Genomic DNA, 21466 nt, shown 5'->3' with positions numbered 1-21466 from the left:
AGCACCTAACTCTCCTGGAGAGTTCAGAGAAGAGTGCTTCCCAGTTGAGCCTACCCTCCTCCATTTCAGAATACAAAGAACAGAATGATCTGCCTCCACAACTGCAAGGTCACTTTAATTAAAGTATCTGTAGTACATAGTAACTTTTCCAGTGGGAAAGAAGTTACCTGCAGGACAGTCAAGGATACATTTTGGGACCGCTCTCAATGAAGAAAGCAGAAAAGTGCAGAGTAATCCTATAAATCCATGAATTGTAATGAAGAGTTCCTTGATTCCCTGCAGGATTCTGCAAATCCTTCATTGCAGGCCCTGCAGAGAAATTGTACTTTTCAGCTGTCTCTATTGAATGTGTAATGGAGTGATGATATTTTATTTCAAATCAAAAGATGAGTTATAAAAAACTTGGTCAAACAAACTATGACTGGTTGTATTAATAAATTCCTTTATAGAGAATACTTACATTTTTTCCCTAATACTAGCTGATTGTAATATAAAGGAAACCAAAAAAGTGTGATTTTTAAAGAAACTGGAAACATATTAAAAGACACACAAAAATGAAGCCTAAAGAGAAATGAAAACGGCTCAGTAACTCGCTGACATAATAATTTGAGGAACCTAGTAAAATCTAACTACAACTATGACTGATTCTGATTTCTAAAGGTGTTCTGAAAACTCTCATGTTTTCAATGTTTATGTTCCATCCTTCTCAATTACAGGGGTGAAAAGATAAAGACAAGGACATGAAAAAGGAGAAAGCAAAGACAAATAAGTGAAATGTGATATAGCAGATAAAGCACTAGACTGGGATTTAGGAAAACCCGGCACTATTCCTGTGTCTCTGCAGCCAGAGGCAAATTACTGTACATCCACAAAAGATAAGAATTTCTAAGATCCTTCCCAATATAATACTACATGATTTTTACAACTGCCAACACTATCTATTTAGGACTCATCCCCTAAACCTAAAGTGCCCAGAAAAGTTTAAATTAGGACTATTTCTGGGTTTAAAATAATTTCTAAGGAATCTTAGAGACTACCTATTCATACATAAATAACAGAACTCCAAAACAAATGTTTATCATGCAAATAAATTACATTAGGAAGGTTTTCACATTATAAGCTTTATGAAATTTACTGTCATATTTCTTTGTCTTATTTTTTACAAATTACCTAATAAAAACAGAATACAAACACTCCAGAAAGTTGGTGTTTATCCAATTCTGTGATTATCTTCTTCCCAGAGCAGTAACTCAGAAAATTAGACCACAAAAACAATCGTGTCTGACATGTTCCTTCTGTCTTACGAAAGTTATAACTGAATTTCATTTTAAAAGATTCCCTCAAATTTTAAGTCTTTAAATATTTTTCCCTAAGTAAACTTTAGTACATACCAGATGGCCAATTTTGAAGCTTTTTGTAACCTGTTTCCATTACTACTTTGGCCATTAATATATGCTTCCTATCTCTATTGTCTCATTTTTAAAAAATGAGACATTCTTTTGAGATAACTCTTTTTAAAATTTTCTCCCTCCCCCAAATACATTTTAAAGTACATACCTCCACGTGATACCAAAGGTTGGTCTAGGAGAAGGATATGGCCATATATCCAAAGCAGGTTTTGCATTGTAATTAAAATAAGGGACTTCTCGGATTCCTCCTTTTCGGGCCAACTTTTTTAGGTCATCATTAGGCAAAACAAAAATGCTCTTCTTGCTGCTCTTGGTAACAAATTTTCTATAGGATGGCAGAGCTGTACCTGAACGAGTCTTCTTTGGTCTTGAAAATTTCATCAGTTTCACTTTGTCTCGTGTGGAATACTCTTTGCTCACAGTCATAGATGTAACCAGTGTGCCTCCCGTGGTGGTCAGGGAGTCTGTCACTGTCGTGGTGACCACGATTTTGCTTTGTTCCTTTACAGAGATGATGTCCACACTGCTGCCTGTGGAGGGTGTGGAAAGCTTGGTTACTGTGGTAGTGGTGGTTGTGACGGTGGATTTGGCACAGTTTTCTGTGGAAGAGACCACAGTTTGCTTATCGCCTTTTTCTACCTTGATCACAGTTTTTGATTCTGTAGCCACTGTGGATGTCATCGTGGTGACTTCTGTGATGACAGTTTTTCTTTTAGATTCTCCATTGACATTTTCATTTTTGTTGCTGGGCAGACCATTTTCATCAATAAAATCATTACTGAGATTAGATTCCTCTCCAGAAGTAATAGGTGATGAAGTAACTTTCTTAACTTCTGAAGTTTCTATTTCCATATCTTCTACCTGATTAATTGAATTGCTTTCTGGACAAGATGGTGAAGGTGTGGTCGTCTGTGAACTGTCAGACTCTTTGGTTGATGGCAGGGTCTCAAGGCTATGTCGGTAGTCACCTTCAGCATCTGACGAACCTAGTAAATGTGACTTTGTTTCGGAGCTGTTTTTTTCAGTAAAATCTTCCATGATGATATCACCATTAATGAATGGCTTTACAGCAGATTCTTTAACAGTCAATGATTTAATATCATTTTCAGGGATTATTTTATTTATATTATTAACCTTTGGTTCAACATTAACACTTACTACTTTACTCTCAGAAATTTCTTTCAAGCATTCACCTTTCAAATACATTTTGGGTTTATTATCTTTTCCATTTATTTGAAATGTACTTGTTCTCTGTCCTTTCTTTTTAGACTCTCCATTTTCATTATTCTTTTTGTCAATGGTATTTTTTAGATTTATTTGATCACTATATTTATTAACTGGTTTCTCCTCTAACTTCCTCTGCTGACTTGATTTTTTACCATTTGCTTCAGTTACCTTACCCGGCAGCCTGTCCTCACAGTTTCCAGTGGACTTATCAGAAACCAGTTCACATTTTAATGGCTCCAGGCCTTCAACACCTTGTTCTTGAGTTCTGAACTGTTCAGAAATACTTTCATTGCTATTCTGAACAATCATATCTTCTTCACTGCTATCGTGAATAGACACAGTATCAGAACTATTTTCCAAAGTGCTATTATATTCAGAGTCACATCCCAGTTTTCCTTCAAAGTCCACTGCTTTTGACAGAGGCGTGGCATCTCTGTCATTGGTACTTTTAGGCACTGATGAATGTAAAGCACTCTTGGAAGAAGAAACAATGGTGTCATTTTCCTCTTGTATGAGCGTTTTTTTGTTCTTATAGATCAAAGTACCAATATCATCTGCATTGACTAGTTTAGAGTCGTCAATGAAAAAATCATTTCCCTTTGTTTTACTCTTACTGGGTTCCTGGCCTTCACTAGCAGGTTCAGAGACATTTTCTTCTATGTCATTTTCAATGGAATTTTGTTTTTGACAGTTTGTTTCTGGGCTCCGAATGGAGACATTATCTAACACTTGATCTTTTGGATAAAGTTTGTTTGTGGTATGACTAGGATCATTCATTCCAAGAACTGAGGAATCACTTTCTGAACATCCCTGAATCAAGTCCTCAGGCTGATCATTACTTGCATTGGGGCTCTGTTCTTGTCTCATAGAGTCACTCTGACACCCTTCTTTTGCTTTTGTTATTATTGGTGATTCAGAGAGATTTTTTGAAGAATTTATAGAAGTCTTTCCCATACCCTTAATTCCACCCTCCAACTTGATTTTTTCGAGGCGCTGTTTCTCTTCCAGTGTAAACTGTTTAATTCTCCTTTCAAGAAGTCCATCTAGTTTGGATGATTTTGTTTTCTTTTTGTAACTAGTCCTTAGATGAAAACCCTCACTAACATTGACCACATCTACTTGAGAACTCTCCTGACAATTTACATGTGACTCTGTTTTCACATCATCGTCTATTTCCATTGGTTCTTCCTTGCAGGGCTTATCACTTTCAGAATCTAAAAGCTCCTTCACATCTGTGAAACAAAGACATTTATATAAATGTATTTTTTACTCTGAAAGCAGGAATTTATAATTTTTTTTTTTCCTTTTTTTTTGAGACAGTCTCACTCTGTCACCCAGGCTGGAGTGCAGTGGCATGATCTCAGCTAGTGAGCTCTGCCTCCCAGGTTCAAGCAATTCTTCTGCCTCAGCCTGCCAAGGAGCTGGGATTACAGGCATGGTGGCACATGCCTAACTAATTTTTATATTTTCAGTAGAGACAGGGTTTCACCATGTTGGCCAGGATGGTCTTCAACTCCTGACCTCAGGTGATCTGCCTGCCTCAACCTCCCAAAGTGCTGGGATTACAGGTATGAGCCACTGTGCCCAGCCAAAAATATATTTTAAAGTACCTATTTTTCTCATTTTCTCTCTAGAGCTTAAACATAAATATATATGTCAAAGTTCCTGGTCAATGGATAGTGTTGAACTTTATGAAACACACAGCCTCCAAATATTTAGATATTCTGATTCTTAGTATCTAAAAACAATGGAATGTCATAATGAAAAATTACTTAGTATGCGGCAGGCTACTGCACACTACAGTACCTGCACGTAATATTTTGCATAGGCTTTTACAGTTATATCTCTAGCCACATGCATTATCCAGCTTATCTAGTTTTTTACAAGAGACAATGTGGTTCCTCAAAAGGTTAAACAGAGGTACCATATGATCCCGTAATTCCATTCCTAGGTATATCTCCAAGAGAAGTGAAAACACATGGCCACAAAAAACTTCTGCATGAATGTTCAGAGCCGCACTATTCATAATAGCCAAAAGAGGAAAAAGCCCAGTGTCCATCAACTCATGAATGGATAACAGAATGTAGCATATCCATAAAATGGAATATTATTCAGCAATAAAAAGAAAGTACTGATACATGCTACAACATGGATGAACCTTGAAAACATGCTGAGCGGATGAAGCCAGCCATAAAGGACCACCTATTGTCTGACTTCATTTCTATGGACTCTCCAAAGTAGGCAAATCCATAGTAGACTGGTAAGCTGGCAGCACTTTGCGGAGGGACTGGGAAGTAACTAATGGTATAAATGAGGCTTCTTTTGAAGGTTATGAAAATGTTCTAAGATTGACACGGTAATGGTTGAACTTTGTGAATATACTAAAAACCACTGAATTTACACTTTAACTGGGTGAATTGCATGAGATATGAGTTATGTTGTAATAAAGCTATTATCAAGAAAACACAGTGCAGTACCTTTCCTGTGGTAGGACCCTGATCCAGTGCATTCTTATCACCCCCAGGCTGCCCTCCACAGTTGACTCTCCTTACCTTGATCCTTCTTCTCAGTTATCTTTGAGATATCCATTTCACTTTGGTCTGCTTCTTTTGCAGCATCTGAATCTTTTACCTCATCTTTTTCAGAATCAGGCTCTGTTTTTATTTTTTTTGGACTTCGTGAATATTTTCTTTTATCTGATTCATCCATATTTTCATCCATATTATTTTTGGCTAAAAAGAACCATGTACAGGATAATTAAAGTTATTTCCAGTATTAGCAATTTAATATATCGAGTTTAGTGAAAATAAACAAGTATTTTCCAGCAAGTTATATTTCATTTTTTCATTAAAAAAAAAAAGACAAAGGTCTTATTGAGTATAAGAATGACTGAATTTTAGATGTTTCAGAAAACATCGTGAACACTTTTGGTGAACCATGATTTCTGGGATTTGTTTTAAAACACTGCAGGATTAAAAAACAACAACAACAAAAGAGGTAGACAGGTATGGTGGCTCATGCCACTGCACTCCAGCTTGGGTGACAAAGTAAGGCTCTCTCTTAAAAAAAAAAAAAAATTATATACCTGTATCTATATCTATCAGTAACACAGCTACAGGATAAACATTAATACCACAGGCCAGTGCAGTGCCTCACACCTGTAATTCCAGCACTTTGAGGGGCCAAGGTGGGTGGTTCACCTGAGGTCAGGAGTTTGAGACCAGCCTGGCCAACATAGTAAAACCCCATCTCTACTAAAAATACAAAAATTAGCTGGGTGTAGTGGTGGGCGCTCGTAATCCCAGCTATTTGGGAGGCTGAGGCAGGAGAACTGCTTGAACCTGGGAGATGGAGGTTGCAGTGAGCTGAGATTGCGCCACTGCATTCCAGCCTGGGTGACAGAACAAGATCCCACCTTTTAAAAAAAAAGGTGATAAACTTTGATCATTGTTGAAGCTGAATGATGGTTGCTTGGGAGTTCATTATTCTCTTCGTATCTGTATATGTTTTAAACTTCCCATAATAAAAAATAAATAAATAAATAAATAATCAAGCTTTCCAAAACAGAACACTGTCTAGATGAATTTTCTTGGTGGGCTTTAAAGGCTTTTTTTTGCTCTGTCACCCATGCTGGAGCACAGTGGGGTGATCTCAGCTTACTGCAGCCTTGAACTCCTGGGCTCAAGTGATCCTCCTCCATCAGCCTCCTGAGTAACTGGGAATAAAGGTTCGTACCAACATGCCCAGCTAATTTTTGCATTTTTTTGTAGAGATGGGGATCTGCCATGTTGCCTAGGCTGTTTCTTGAACTCCTGGGCTCAAATGATCCTCCCAGCTTTGGTATCCCATCACAGGTGTGAGCCATGGCACCTGGCCTTAAAGGCATTTTCCTATTCTTTTTTTTTTTTTTTTTTTTTTTGAGGCGGAGTTTCACTCATGTTACCCAGGCTGGAGTGCAATGGCGCAATCTCGGCTCACCGCAACCTCCGCCTCCTGGGTTCAGGCAATTCTCTTGCCTCAGCCTCCTGAGTAGCTGGGATTACAGGCACGCACCACCATGCCCAGCTGATTTTTTGTATTTTTAGTAGAGACGGGGTTTCACCATGTTGACCAGGATGGTCTCGATCTCTTGACCTCGTGATCCACCCGCCTCGGCTTCCCAAAGTGCTGGGATTACAGGCTTGAGCCACCGTGCCCGGCCTGCATTTTCCTATTCTTTACCTTCTCTTCACTTTAACCTAAACATCCCAAGGACCTAGCAAGGTATATCTATTTTTCATCTTCCAGAAAGGTTTGGCTGAAGGGAAGAGAGTACAAAGAAACCATAATCCTGTTGAGAGCAGGATACTGGTGAGAGAAAATAGATATTAAACAAAATCTATTTTTTATTTAAATCAGTAATTTCTTCCAGAAAGATCTGCCTGAAGGAAGACAGCACACACACAAAAAAACCATAATCCTGTCGAGAGCAGGATACTGGTGAGAGAAGAAAAGAATCACAGAAAGAGGCGTAAGTTCTGCCAGTGTTCTCTCACTTTCAGTATATGTGGTCTTCACTATGTCACCTAGCATCCTCATGAAATAACTGGCTCATTTAACACGAGTTTAAAAACACATGGTCTCTTAAAAGAGCAATTCATCTCTATACAGTTCTGTAATGCTAAATACTAAAGCTCATTAGCCAGTTGTAAAAACTAAATTAATAGCTCATTTATGGGACAGTGTTTTGGAAGCCTCTATCACTTTCTTTCCAGTTTTCTCTATGTGCAACAATGCTAAGGTTACCAGATACATGACTACTCAGAAGTGAATTAATACTGAATTTAAGATTTTTTTTTTTTTTTTTTTTTTGAGACAGAGTTTCGCTCTTGTTACCCAGGCTGGAGTGCAATGGCGTGATCTCGGCTCACCGCAACCTCCGCCTCCCGGGTTCAGGCAATTCTCCTGCCCCAGCCTCCTGAGTCGCTGGGATTACAGGCACGCGCCACCATGCCTAGCTAATTTTTTTGTATTTTTAGTAGAGACGGGGTTTCACCATGTTGACCAGGATGGTCTCGATCTCTTGACCTCGTGATCCACCCGCGTCGGCCTCCCAAAGTGCTGGGATTACAGGCTTGAGCCACCGCGTCCGGCCAAGATTTTTTTTTTTTTAAGAGATAAAGTTTTCCTCTGTCATCCAGGCTACAGTGCAACAGCAAATTATGGCTCACTGACGCCTCAAACTCTTGGCCTCAAGCAATCCTACTGCCTCAGCCCCCCCGACGTAGCTGGGACCACATGCCTGCCTAATTTTTTTTAAATCTTTTTGTAGAGTTGGGGTCTTGCTATGTTGCCCAGGCTGGCCTTGAACTCCTGGCCTCAAGTGATCCTCCTGCCTAAGCCTCCTAAAGCACTAGGATTATAGGTATAAGCCACTGTGTCTGGTGTGAATTTTTTTTTTTTTTTTTTTTCCAGACAGTCTCGTTCTGTCACTCAGGCCGGAGTGCAGTGGTGCAGTATCAGCTCACTGTAACCTCTACCTCCTGGGTTCAAGTGATTTTCCTCAAGTCTCCTAGGTAGTTGGGATCACTGGTAAGTGCCAGCACACCCAGAGAATTTTTGTATTTTTAGTAGAGATGGAGTTTCGCCATGTTGGCCAGGGTAGTCTAGAACTCCTGATCTCCAAGTGATCCATCCGCCTTGGCCTCCCAAAGTGCTAGGATTACAGGCACAAACCACTGCGCGTGGCTGCCTGGCCTGAACTTAAGATTTTGAAAAAAGATAATCAGGCGGCTGAGGTCTCTTGTAAACGAGTTTCATTTTATGGACTTTCTTTTTTTTTCTATGATCTTTCTTTAATGGAAATCGGAGACATCAAAATCCTGTGAATAAAGGTAATTTTTAAAGTTTTAGGGGTTTTGTAAACTACACTGATAATTTTGCAATACTATTAAAAATTTCAGAAAAATGTTTTTATCTAAAATATAGTCAATATACTACAAATTTATAAGAAAAATTAAGCAGAAATGACTATGCAGGAAATGTAATTTTAATTACTTACTTCCTTCTAATGGCTTTCTGTAATTCACATTAGTATTGCCTGGCAATTTAGGAACAAACCTATAAACGTGAGTTTTACTAATCCAGCTCCAACCACCATATCCTGTCACTCTGTACTCTTCACCTTTTTGTTTCCAAACCTGGTGTAAATGAAAACATTTTGATTAAACAATAACAATGACAATGCTTATAAACCACATGTGGTTTCATACATTTTTACCAAACAAGTGTCAAAGTCAGGCAAATATAATTTACTAATCATTCCCAGGTTTTTCCAAGTCGGGACAAAAAAATTTACTAATCAATTTAATTTTCACTGGGAATAAAGATTAAAAAAATACTCCCTTTTAGCATGTAAAATTTAACACAATTTTACAGTAACAATTTTAAATTTATAACAATTAAACTGGCCTCATAAACCGCATATATTCTACTAAGATAAATCAGTGCTTTATAAATTTGCCAGAAAGATGTACTTCATTCCTCATATATTAATTAAAAGACCATGTTAAAAGCAGACCAAGTGCAGTGGCTCACGCCTGTAATCCTAGCACTTTGGGAGACCAAGGCAGCAGGATCACCTGAGGTCAGGAGTTCAAGACTTGCCTGGCCAACATGGCGAAAACCTGTCTCTACTAAACAAAAATGAGCCAAGGGTGGTGGTGCACACCTGTTATCCCAGCTACTCGGGAGGCAGAGGCAGGAAAATCATTTGAACCTGGGAGTCAGAGGCTGCAGTGAGCCAAGATTGCGCCACTGCACTCTAGTGGGCAACAGAGCGAGACTCTGTCTAAAAAAAATAAATAAAAAGACTATGCCAAAAGTAAAATAAAATTAGTTAAGTATTCAAAGTTTCAGAATAAAAGTCTTAGAAATGGCTAACACTATTTTAAAGGGTTGTTATAAAAATTACCTGGTGTTTCACTGGAAATGTGTATTTGACCCATGTCGCTTGCTGCATTGTTTCTTCCTCTTCCTGTTTTTTCTCTTTTTTTTTGACTTTCTCCTTTTCTTCTCTTTCAATTGATGTCATCCGGTGTAACCTAAGAGTGCATGAATAGAAAGACAAAGTTAATCTAAAAGAATAAACAGAAAAGATAAAATGCAATACTGAAAAATTAGGAAGACAAAGCAGACTTGGTTATAATCCTACAAAACAGACAACCACAACTGACAGAAATTAGTTGTACAATTCCTTAATAAGAAAAGGCAAAGGGTACAGAAAGTCAAAAACAAGAAATGCTATCCTTTCCATGCCTCCGCATAAGAAACAATTATGATTTATTCCTAAAACATTTCATGCATATACCAACATTTATGTATCTCTTTACACAATCCATTATATATTCACACATATGAATTTTTTTTTTTTTTTTTTTTTTTCTTGAGACAGTGTTTTGCTCTGTCACCCAGGCTGGAGTGCAGTGGTGCAATCTCGGCTCACTGCAGCCTCTGCCTCCTCGATTCAAGTGATTTTCCTTGCTCAGCCTCCTGAGTAGCTGGGACTACAGGCGTGTGCCACCATGCCCGGCTAATTATTGTATTTTTAGTAGAGATAAGGTTTCACCATGTTGGCCAGGATGGTCTCCATCTCCTGACCTCATGATCCACCCACCTTGGCCTCCCAAAGTGCTGGGATTACAGGCATGAGCCAGGGTACCCAGCCATATATATGTATTTTATAGTCAACCCACCACTACGGTTTTTGTTTTTTTTAGATGAAGTTTTGTTCTTGCTGCCCAGACTGGAGTGCAATGGTGGGATCTTGGCTCACTGCAACCTCTGCCTCCCAGGTTCAAGCAATTCTCCTGCCTCATCCTCCCAAGTAGCTGGGATTACAGGCATGCACCACCACGCCTGGCTAATTTTGTAATTTTTTGTAGAAACAGGTTTCTCCATGTTGGTCAAGCTGGTCTTGAACCCCTTACCTCAGGAGATCCACCTGCCTTGGCCTCCCAAAGTGTTGGGATTACAGGCATGAACCACCACGCCTGGCCCTCAACTACAGTTTTTAAACAATAGATAATTACTTTAGAAGATCTTTCCTTATCAAAATACACAGATCTTTTTAAGGAATTAAAAAATATGCCACTGCATGAATACTGCATGTAATATAATTTATTACACCAGGTTACTGTTAAAGAATACTTTGTTTCCAGAGTTTTTTCCTTTCTAAAAACAAAGACCAAAGAATCCAAAAACGTTTATTTTATCCACCAATATTTCTGATTCTCACAAGCACTGGGGATTTTAAAGTGTTCACAGGGTCTATTAACAGAAATCAGGTTTCTTACATCCACAGACAAAAGGGCCCATAAGGCCCCAACTTTGGAGAGAGGAAGGATGAGGAAGGTCAACCCATATTGACCTAAATCATGAGACACAGGCATCACTCTTCCTCAGGCAGGAAAGGAAATCACTGCACCTACCAGTAAAGACCAGGCCTGTGGCAAAGCTCTACATTTAGGTGATTAGATTCAATTTTAATAAATCAAAATATTTCTCATAAACAGAGACATGAAGCAAAACCTACAAAGAAAGGAGCTTTTGTCTCTAAGAGCACTAATGGCAAAAGAACTGCTTTTATCACACCCTAACCAGGTGCAGCCAATTTCTCATGTACAGCTCTGTGGAAAGAATAGAGACCTTCTGTTAACTTGGGGTAGTGATGCCGAAAAGACGTGGGAGGGGATTTCAGTCTTTTTACCTCCTTTTACCCCACCAAAAACTCCCCATCTCTCTCCCTGCTTCTTCTCTCCCTCCCAACTTTTAAGAAGGCTTTGTGTCCTTGTGATTGTAGGGCCCCAGAATACAGTCTCCCCCAGGCTGAGAGCTCATGCCTATTCACTGCACACAACTGGTGCAGCAAACATTCTCCATAAGGCTCTTAATAGTCTCTCATAAGCTGATGGGAGGAGGGGAAAGGGAGTGGATCCTCACTGGGAGCTAACGTACTCAAATTCCATCCCTCTGCCAACACTCCTGGAACTAAGGAGAAGAACAAGTTCTGGAGGCACAGCATGGCGGATAACCTGACAGTCTCAGGCTACAAGAGTAAGTAGGGAGTGATTGTGCCAGGAAGACCGTGTAGGATTTCTCACGGAGATTTTGTGGGCTTGGCTTCTAGACACCTCTGAAAGGCCAGGTCCAGCATGGCAACTGGGCCATTTTCGCTGACAGAGGCCAGGAATGGAGCACTGTCTGAAGAACTCTAGTGCGGTGGCACCCCAGGAGCTCACAGCTGGGCTGGATGCTCAGTTATGTTCTTGGTGTCTATGAGGCAAACAGGTCCCTTTTATCACCAAATACAAAGGCTTCTCTTTGCGGAGGAAGCAAGGCCAGTTAGGCCATTTTATAGCTAATCTGCTACCTATCCCAGAGTAGCACGCTGGTGGGTATGCCAGTGGCAGATTTTCCTTCTACTTCTCCTTGGTCAACTAAATCGGATCAGGAGAATGGACTGAACTTCAACTCCACTCCTAATCTCTCCATGGTGCCCAGGGTTTTGCGGTGTTTTGCTATCACAGTCAAAGTCATAACAAACAACATTTTATGTAATTCTTGGTAAACCTGGGGAGTAGCCCTCTATATCCTCCTGTGGTGAGATGGCTGGGTCCAAAAGTTCTTGCACTTAAAATGCTGACAGATATGGTATCAAACTGCTTTGTAGAACAGTGCAATCATAGCTCCATACTACCATCCATCGTAAAGCCACCCTGTGTTCTTTTACCTTCACTTATGCTGAGTTAGTACTGAACTTCTAAAACCATTAGTCAAACTCAGAGGTAAAAAATACTATCCCATTGTTTTTAATTATGAGAGAAGTAATCATTTTTTATGTCTACTGGCCTTTCATATTTATTTTTCTGCAAAATGCCTGTTCAAATCCTTTGTCTTGTCTGTATTAGACTATTAGTACTTTTCATTTATAAAAGGTCTTTGTCAATTAAGAAAATTTTCCATTTGTAGTACAAATGTTTTTCCTCAGTTTGTCATCTGTCTTTTGAGTTTGATTATAATAACATTTTTTCCACTCAGAATTTTAAATACATGTATCCACTTTTTTCCTCTATGGCATCTGGATTTTTTATCTGTTTAAAAAGAAAGTATCACAACAAAAACATAAATTAATTCACGCTTTCTTATTAAAGTTTTCTTTTGTTTTTAGGGTTTTGGGGTTTCAAAAATTTTTTCATCAATCTAAATATTTTTTGCTAAGGCAGAGATGTAAGTGATATTTTCCGAAACATGCTCTCTTTCCCTTTGTGATGTGCAATGCTACCATGGCTAAAGCCCCATACTTAGGTCTATTTTTAGATTCTCTACTGATTTGTTTTTTCTGTAGAACAAATTACTGAAGCTCCAAAATGTGCTCTCATATCTAGTACCTTTTCCACTAACATCTTTTCCCCCCCTTTTGGTTATTCTTACACATTAACTTTTTTTTTCTTTTTTTTAAAGACAGGTTGTTTTGCTGTTGCCCAGGATGTAGTGCAGTGGTGCAATCACAGCTCACCACAGCCTTGAACTCTCAGACTCAAGCAATCCTCCTCCAACTTCTGGGCTCAGCCTCCCAAGTAGCCGGCATTACAGTTGCACACCACCACTCCTGGCCAATTTTTATTTTTTTGTAGAGACAGGGTCTTGCTATATTGCCCAGGCTGGTCTCAAACTCCTCGCTTCAAGTTGATCCTCCCTCCTCGACCTCTCAAAATGTTGGGAATACAGGCGTGAGCTACTGTGCTCAGTATTCTTGCACATTAACTTTTCTAGATCAAATATTAGTATCATTTTGGTCAAGTGTCCCCTGCCCCAGGATGGAAAATCTTGTTCACAATGCAAAGTGTCTTTCATGTCTTTAGTTAAGCTTTAAAGATTGCTTTTTAATTTTTTAATTAATTAATTATTATTATTTTTTATTGGTGGAGACAGGGTCTCCCTATATTGCCCAGGCTGGTCAAGCAATCCTCCTGCCTCACCCCCCCCAAAGTGCTGGGATTATAGGCATGTGCCACCACACCTGGCCTAAAGATTGCTTTACAAAGGCCTTGAATATTTCTTGTTATATTTGGCCTAATGTGGTGGCTCATGCCTGTAATCCCAGCACTTTGGGAGGTAAAGGAGGGTGGATCACTGCCTGAAGACAGGAGTTGGAGACCAGCCCTGGCCAACACAGCAAAACCCTGTCTCTACTAAAAATACGAAAATTAGCCGGGCATGGTAGCAACTGTCTGTAATCCCAGCTACTTGGGAGGCTGAGGCAGAAGAATTACTTGAACCTGAGAGGTGGAGGTGGCAGTAAGCTGAGATGGCGCCACCGCACTCCAGCCTAGGTGGAAGAGTGAGACTGTCTCAACACACACACACACACATACACACACACACACACACACACTCTCTCTCTCTCTCTACCCCCCCCAGGTGTTTGAGGTTTTTGTCGTTGTTCCTGGAATCATTTGTTTCATTATAATTTTTAAAAATATGTAAAATGCAACCAGGTTATGAAACAGAACTTTATCTACAAGCAATATATCAGATGCTTGTCCTACTCCCTGGCAATCATTATTTTTGTGCTAAACATTCCCTTGCTTTTCCTTATACTTTTATAACCTATGTGTGTATATCCCAAATAGTATAAAGTTTGGCCTTTGAAAACTCAGCATCAAGTATAAAACTAGCTGCACAGAGCAATATTGTTACTATCTAAGAAGGTTCCCAGGAAACTATATACTTGTCTCTGGGTCACAGCCCGGCTTCAGCTTTCAGGAAAATTTACAGACCTCTTTTGGCAAAATCACTGGGTGAGATCATGAGCAAACCCTGAAGAGACAGGGCTCACCACAATCAAGGTATCTGGCGGGACTGCAGCATAAAACAGGTCTACTACAGCCAAGCATCCAAAGTGGCTGGCTCTGTACTTCCTGCTTTTAGGGCTTCTGAGGTTTGTTTTCCCCACTGACTCGGGATTGGCTTCCTTAGGTAGGCTGCCATTTGTCCACCTGCATTAATGCTTCTGCAATTTTATAGGTGGTATATTTTCTGTTGCTCCGCTTGTCCCTGTGGGTTTGTAATTTTTAAAAATTTTGGCCATAGTTTTGGTGCAGTTCAGCGTGGAAAAAAATTATGTGTTAATTAATTAGATCAACTGCATATAATAATTGTGTCTATATCTTGTCAGTATTTATATGTTTTATTTCTCTTGGCAAATTGCATTTCCTGGTACATTTAGGAAATGTTAAAATGTAATGTTAATAATTTTATTTATTATTTTTGAGACAGGGTCTCACTCTGTTGCCCATGCTGGAGTGCAGTGGTGCAATTATGGCCCACTGCAGCCTCCAGCTTCTGGCCTCAAGCGATTCTCCTGCCTTGGTTGCCCAAAGTGCTGGAATTACAGGTGGGAGAGCCACCTCGACAGGCCAGTAGTGGGAATATTTTTTGTTTCACCTGAATGTTATTGGAAATGCTTCAAGGGTTTCACCAAAAGGCATGATAACTTGCTTTGAAACACATCTTTAAAAAAAAAACTTCATATATTCCTATTTATCTAAGAGTTTTACAAAAACAAATAAATAGGCCAGGTGCAGTGGCTCACACCTGTAATCCCAGCACTTTGGGAGGCCAAGGTGGGAGGATCACTTGAGGTCAGAGGTTTAAGACCAGCCTGAGTAACATATGGAGACCCCATCTCTACAAAAAAATTTAAAATTAAAAGAAACAAATAAATAATAACAAGCTTAGACAAAATACCTTCTTGTTATCTAATGAGATGATCAAAAGGTTTCCTTTCTTTGACTTTTTTGAGACAGCATCTTGCTCTGTTGCCCAGGCTGGAATGCAGTGGTGTGATCTCAGCTCATTGCAACCTCTTCTTCCTGGGTTCAAGCGAATCTCCTGCCTCAGCTGCCTAGTAGCTGGGACTACAGGCATGCACCACCCTGCCTGGCTAATTTTTGTATTTTTAGTAGATACGGGGTTTCACCATGTTGGCCAGGCTGGTCTTAAACTACCAGGCTCAAGTGATCCACTTGTCTTGGCCTCCCAAAGTGCTGGGATTACAGGCATAAGCCATGCACACAGCCTTTCTTTGACTTTTTTTTTTTTTTGGAGATGGAAGTCCTGCTTTGTCACCCAGGCTAGAGTGCAGCGGTGTGATCTCGGCTCACTGCAATCTCCGCCTCCTGGGTTCAAGCGATTCTCCTGCCTCAGCCTCCCAAGTAGCTGGGATTACAGGTGCCAGCCACCATGCCCCGCTAACTTTTTTTGTATTTTTAATAGAGACTGGGTTTTACCATCTTGGCCAGGCTGGTCTTGAACTCCTGACCTCGTGATCCACCCGTCTCAGCCTCCTAAAGTGCTGGGATTACAGGTGAGAGCCACCACGCCTGGCTGACATCTTAAAATGGTATAGTATTAATAATCTGCTAGTACTGGACAAGTCTTCTGTGTCTAAGGTGAAGCCAATTTAGCCATGGTTTCTTATACTTTAAATTTACTCCTGAATATATCTGCATACCAATATTTTGATATTTCTTACAGACATACTGATTTGCTATTAATTATTAATAATAAATATTAATAAAGGAGACAGGACCATACTTTTCTATTTGTCTATTTCTATTTATCAAGTTTCATAACAATTATCAAGTTTCATAACAATTAGTAACATAAACAATTATCTGTAAAATTTCTTCCTTTTTGTATTCTGATAGAAAAGTTTAAATAGAGCTATCTGGTTCCTGAAATTAAAGAAAAATGTTATGAAATCATCTGGTCCTGCCATCACCTCACTGACAGGTACAGTGATAAACAACCAGAAATCCTTTTCCTGCCTAAGAGTGTGGCATCTGCCCTACTAAGGACAGAGATCAGTGTGGCGTCCTTCCCAACCCTTCTCCCCACCCAAAAGGAACTCCGTGGGCCCCCTTCTGTGGCAGTGGGAATGGAAGGTGAGGCACAATCAGTTGGGGCTTTCTATTCTACCATCTTGCTCCACTCCTAGGTGGACCCCTTTCTCTGTGGATGTAGGAAACCTGAATACTATGTTAGTAAACTCTGTGAAGGCTTTAAAATTCCAGTTCTAGTAAAAGAGAATCAGAAACATTGGTTAGTATGTCTCTTTTTTAATTCTTGGTTTTGGTTATTTGTGCTGTATTATTATACCCCCCTTGATAATCTTATCGGAGGCTTGTAAAACATAATGGCATCTAAGTTACGTTTGTTTTCTATTTCATCACATCTGCTCGTCTTTAATATTTTCTTTCTTTGGGTTGGCTCCTTGAGATGTACCCCTAGCTAATTAATTTGCAGTTTTTCTTTTCTAATAAAAGCATTAAAGGCTAGCAACTCCTCCTAAGAAGTCTTTAATTGCATCTCACAAATTTTAATATATGTAGTACTTTCATGAACATCCAGATCAAAATGTTTTCTGGTTTTCATTGTGATTTATATTTGAGCATTTCTTATTTATTTAGAAGTGTATTTCTTACATTTTAAGTACATAGCTCTTGCATTTCTTTAAAATTTTACAAATGTCTATATCCCTGAACAATACTGTAACATAGTATTGTCATACATGCTTTTAAACTCTATATAAATGTAGTATATACATTTATCCTCAGGTATTTTTAGTGATGGAACTGTTTTCTCTTTTACAAATTTTTTATTTTATTTTAGATTCAAGGGGTATATGTGCACTGGGGGGAACTGGGTTTCTATTTCCTCATTATTCTACCCCTGTGCCCCTCCCACTGCCTCCAAATGTTTTCATTCTATTATAAACTTACGAGATTCTTGACACTTGCTGCTCTAATTTTTTCTCACTGCTATGTAAGTCTATTATGAAATGAAAACACAATTTAAACATGTCTAATTATGAGTGCTTAGGAATTGTTTCCATATTTCATCATTATGATATATTATTAAATAATATTATAAGGAACACTCTGCTACAGTATCTTCTCATGTGCACAGTGTAAAAGTTTCTCTTCCCTATCAGGAAGGAGAAGAATTGCATTTTTAACTTTGTTTTTGTCAAACCATTCTCTAAAATGGTTATAGCAACCACTGCACTAATTGCTCTCTTATCAGAAATGTGTTATACCTGTAATCCCAGCACTTTGGTAGGCTAAGGCAGGCAGATCACTTGAGCCCAGAGTTCGAGAACAGCCTGGGCAACATAATGAGACTCTGTGTCTATAAAAAATACAAGTAGTAGCCAGGCACAGTGGCATGCATCTGTAACTACTCGGGAGGCTGAGATGGGAGGATAACCTTAGCCCAGGGAGGTCAAGGCTACAGTGATCCTTGATGGTACCACTGTAGTCCAGCTTGGGTGACAGAGTGAGACCCTGTGTCAAAAAAAAAAAAAAAAAAAGGTATGTAGTGGAAACACCAAAGAAAACTGGGAGCCATACCTTTAGCAGATGAAAACCACTTAGTAGGCATACATTTACTTTTCTCAAAAACATTATAAAATAAAATAGATGTAGAAAGTGATATATTTTATTATTTATATTTTATTTTATTACGTTCCTTTTTTTAAAGATGGAGTCTTGCCCTGTCATGCAGGCTGGAGTGCAGAGGTGCAATCTCTGCTCACTGTAACCTCTGCCTCCCAGGTTCAAGCGATTCTCCTGCCTCAGTCTCCTGAGTAGCTGGATTACAGGCATGTGCTACCATAGCCAGCTAATTTTCGTGTTTTTAGTACCTTGGTCTCCCTAGCTACTGGGATAACAGATGTTGAGGCACAGTGCCTGGCTTGTGTTTGTATTTTTAAAACTATATGGATATGCCTTTGGAGTAGGCTCTGTAGAAAAGACGGGGGCAGGGAAGATAAAACAGTTCTCACTTTTTGCTTTATGCCCTTAAATATTCTTTCCATTATTTGCCATAACTTTACATTAGTTTTGTAATAATAACTTTTGAATGACTAAAGTTACAAAGCAAGTCTATTGGGGTGAAAAGCAGATTCAAGTCACAAAATTTTCTTTCTTTTTTTTTTTTGAGATGGCTGGATGAGCCGCTCTCGTCCTCCAGACTGGAGTGTAATGTCGAGATCTTGGCTCACTGCAACCTCCACCTCCTGGGTTCAAGCGATTCTCGTCACAGCCTCCCAAGTAACAGGGATTACAGGCACCTGTCACCATGCCCGGCTAATTTTTTGTGTTTTTAGTAGAGACAGGGTTTCACAATGTTGGCCAGGCTGGTCTTGAACTCCTGACCTTGTGATCTACCCGCCTCAGCCTCCCAAAGTGCTGATATTACAGGCATGAGCCACTGCGCCCGGCCATGAATAATAGTTCTTATTTGCCATGCAGGATTGTGATGAAGATCAAGAGATCTGGTATGTGAAAATTTAAAATATTTTCTAAAGTAAATAGCATTTTTATTGACTAGAAAGAGTACTCACATTTTTTAGTATTTATTCTAGAATGTTCTAGGCACTATGCTAGGAATCTTATTTACATCTGATTGCAGCGAGCTGAGATCGCACCACTGCATACCAGCCTGGGAGACAGTGCAAGATGCCATCTCAAAAAAAAAAAAAGAGAAAGAACTAATATTCATTCATGTTTACAACTTACATAGGAAGAAAATGAGGCCAAAAGTAAAGTCCTCAATATGGTCTCTTAAATACATTAAATTTCATTATTAATAGGTTAGTATTTTAAAAGGATGTCCAATATTCATCATTTACAAGGCTCAGAATTCACTTACCTGGTATGTCCTAAAGATTCTCGCCATATTGGTAGCATCACAACTGGTTTAACTGCACACTCCAAAATGGCTAAAGCCAATGCAAATTCTCTAGGTTTACTACACATCTGAACTGCCTTGATCCAATTTGCCCTGTATTTCAGAAGCAATGAAATAAATTATTTCACTAGATTGATCTTAAATCAAAAGCACAATAGTTGTAACTTTGGCCTCCATCTGATTCCAGGGATAAAGACTCTGCTTCCTAGAGACCTTCCAAATAGTAGTGTTGGTTCAGTAAGTTAGAAGTACACTCATCCCTCTAACTTCCTGTCTGCTGACCACATTGACTTCATTAACACATTGGTAATGACGTTTTCAAGAGCACAAATATAACCATCATTTTATAAACATTTAGTATGTTTATATCAATAAATCAACCTTAGTTTCCTTTACCTATGTGATGCCCAATTGGGATGAAGAAAGGATGAAGGGATGTTGTTTTCTAATTGGGTGATAGTCAGTCTCAGAGTAGATATGGTAAGAACTTTGGACCCATGGACAGAACCGTTCCATTTGAACTCTCCTGCTGGAGTCAGACAGAATTTATGTGCAAGGTGCCTTCTCTTATCATGATCTTCTCTGTGCTGGTGCTTATTCAAAGCAAATGAATTGGTGGAGTATTGATTGTGGTAGACGCGATACTTCCCTTCTTGACCCAATTTAAAATAATTGTTGATATTTCCTTTCATGACGACTTCCTTTTTGGTGCTCAACCGTGAAATTTCTCCTTGAGAGTTAACTACCAGTACCTGATCAAAAAAATAAAAAGACTGCATTATTTATGTCAATTAAAGATGTAAATTTTATCTAATCAACTATCTTTCAATAATTAAAGGTAATCATTCAAACTAAGTTACATTTTTTTTTTTTTGAGATGGAGTCTTGCTCTGTCACCCAGGCTGTAGTGCAGTGCCATGATCTTGGCTCCTGGCATGCTCTGCCACCTGGGTTCAAGCAATTCCCCTGCCTCAGCCTCCTGAGTAGCTGGGACTACAGATGTGTGTTACCACGCCTGGCTACTTTTTTTGTATTTTAGTGGAGACGGGGTTTCACCATGTTGGCCAGGATGGTCTTGATCTCCTAATCTCGTGATCCACCCGCCTTGGCCTCCCAAAGTGCTGAGATTATAGGTGTGAGCCACCATGCCTGGCCAGTTAAATTTTATGATAGAACTTTTGAAGTGTACAAGCTAAGTTAAAACCTAACGCTTCTTGTTTACAATTGAACAACCAAGATATGCCTGCAAAAAGAAAACACATATTAAGTACCTATTACATGTCAGATACTATTATTGACTACTTTCATGTATTAATATTTGAAATATACACATGAAACCATACATATAAATTACTCACCTACCATTTTTTCAAGTTTATAACATATATTTAAAGGAAAATGAAGGTTATCACATGTACTATCCTACCAAAAATATACTCCTAAAAACACCCTTTTGGGTCCTTTTATCATTCCAGCTATAGTGTAAGACCCCATGGATACTCCAAAATAATATTTTCAAACAGTTGATCCCAACTCTTTAGTGGACTATGAAATAATGGGACAAAAAAAAAGAAAAGAAAAGAAAAGAAACAATGGGACTTATTCAGGTTTTTTTTTTTTTTATTAAGACAGTCACGCTCTGTTGCCCAGGCTGGAGTGCTGTGGTGCAGTCTCAGCTCACTGCAAGCCGGGTTCAAGCAATTCTCCTGCCTCAGTCTCCCAAGTAGCTACGATTACAGGTGTCTGCTACCATGCCCGGCTAATTTTTTGTATTTTTAGTAGAGACAAGGTTTCACCATGTTGGCCAGGGTGGTTTTGAACTCCTGACCTGTGTCCACCTCAGCCTCCCAAAGCACTGGGATTATAGGCATGAGCCATGGCACCCGGCCTTATTCAGCTTTTAAAAAAATAAAATGTAAAGCAATAGGCTAGCACAGAAAATATCAGAGTGCTTCCCACATAGTAAAGTAAAATACTATTTCAAAGCTCTTGAGTATGTGTACAGGGCTGCTATGAAAAAATGTGTATCTGAC

The 21466-nt window shown here is 39.2% G+C and overlaps 1 protein-coding gene across 1 annotated transcript in view; it reads right to left on the bottom strand.

Annotated features, from left to right (window-relative positions):
* BPTF (bromodomain PHD finger transcription factor) overlaps positions 1–21466 on the bottom strand; it is a 150196-nt gene that overhangs the window by 58138 nt on the left and 70592 nt on the right. Inside the window, 6 exon segments of the mRNA XM_032241187.1 lie at positions 1558–3868; positions 5189–5368; positions 8677–8815; positions 9589–9718; positions 19395–19526; positions 19830–20185. Of these exon segments, the coding sequence (XP_032097078.1) occupies positions 1558–3868; positions 5189–5368; positions 8677–8815; positions 9589–9718; positions 19395–19526; positions 19830–20185 (3248 nt within the window).

The sequence above is a fragment of the Sapajus apella genome, unplaced genomic scaffold (genome assembly GCF_009761245.1).
Source record: "Sapajus apella isolate SASKATOON/1434 unplaced genomic scaffold, GSC_monkey_1.0 scaffold48, whole genome shotgun sequence".
NCBI lineage: Eukaryota > Metazoa > Chordata > Mammalia > Primates > Cebidae > Sapajus > Sapajus apella.
This window is presented reverse-complemented; position numbering and strand designations above follow the sequence as displayed.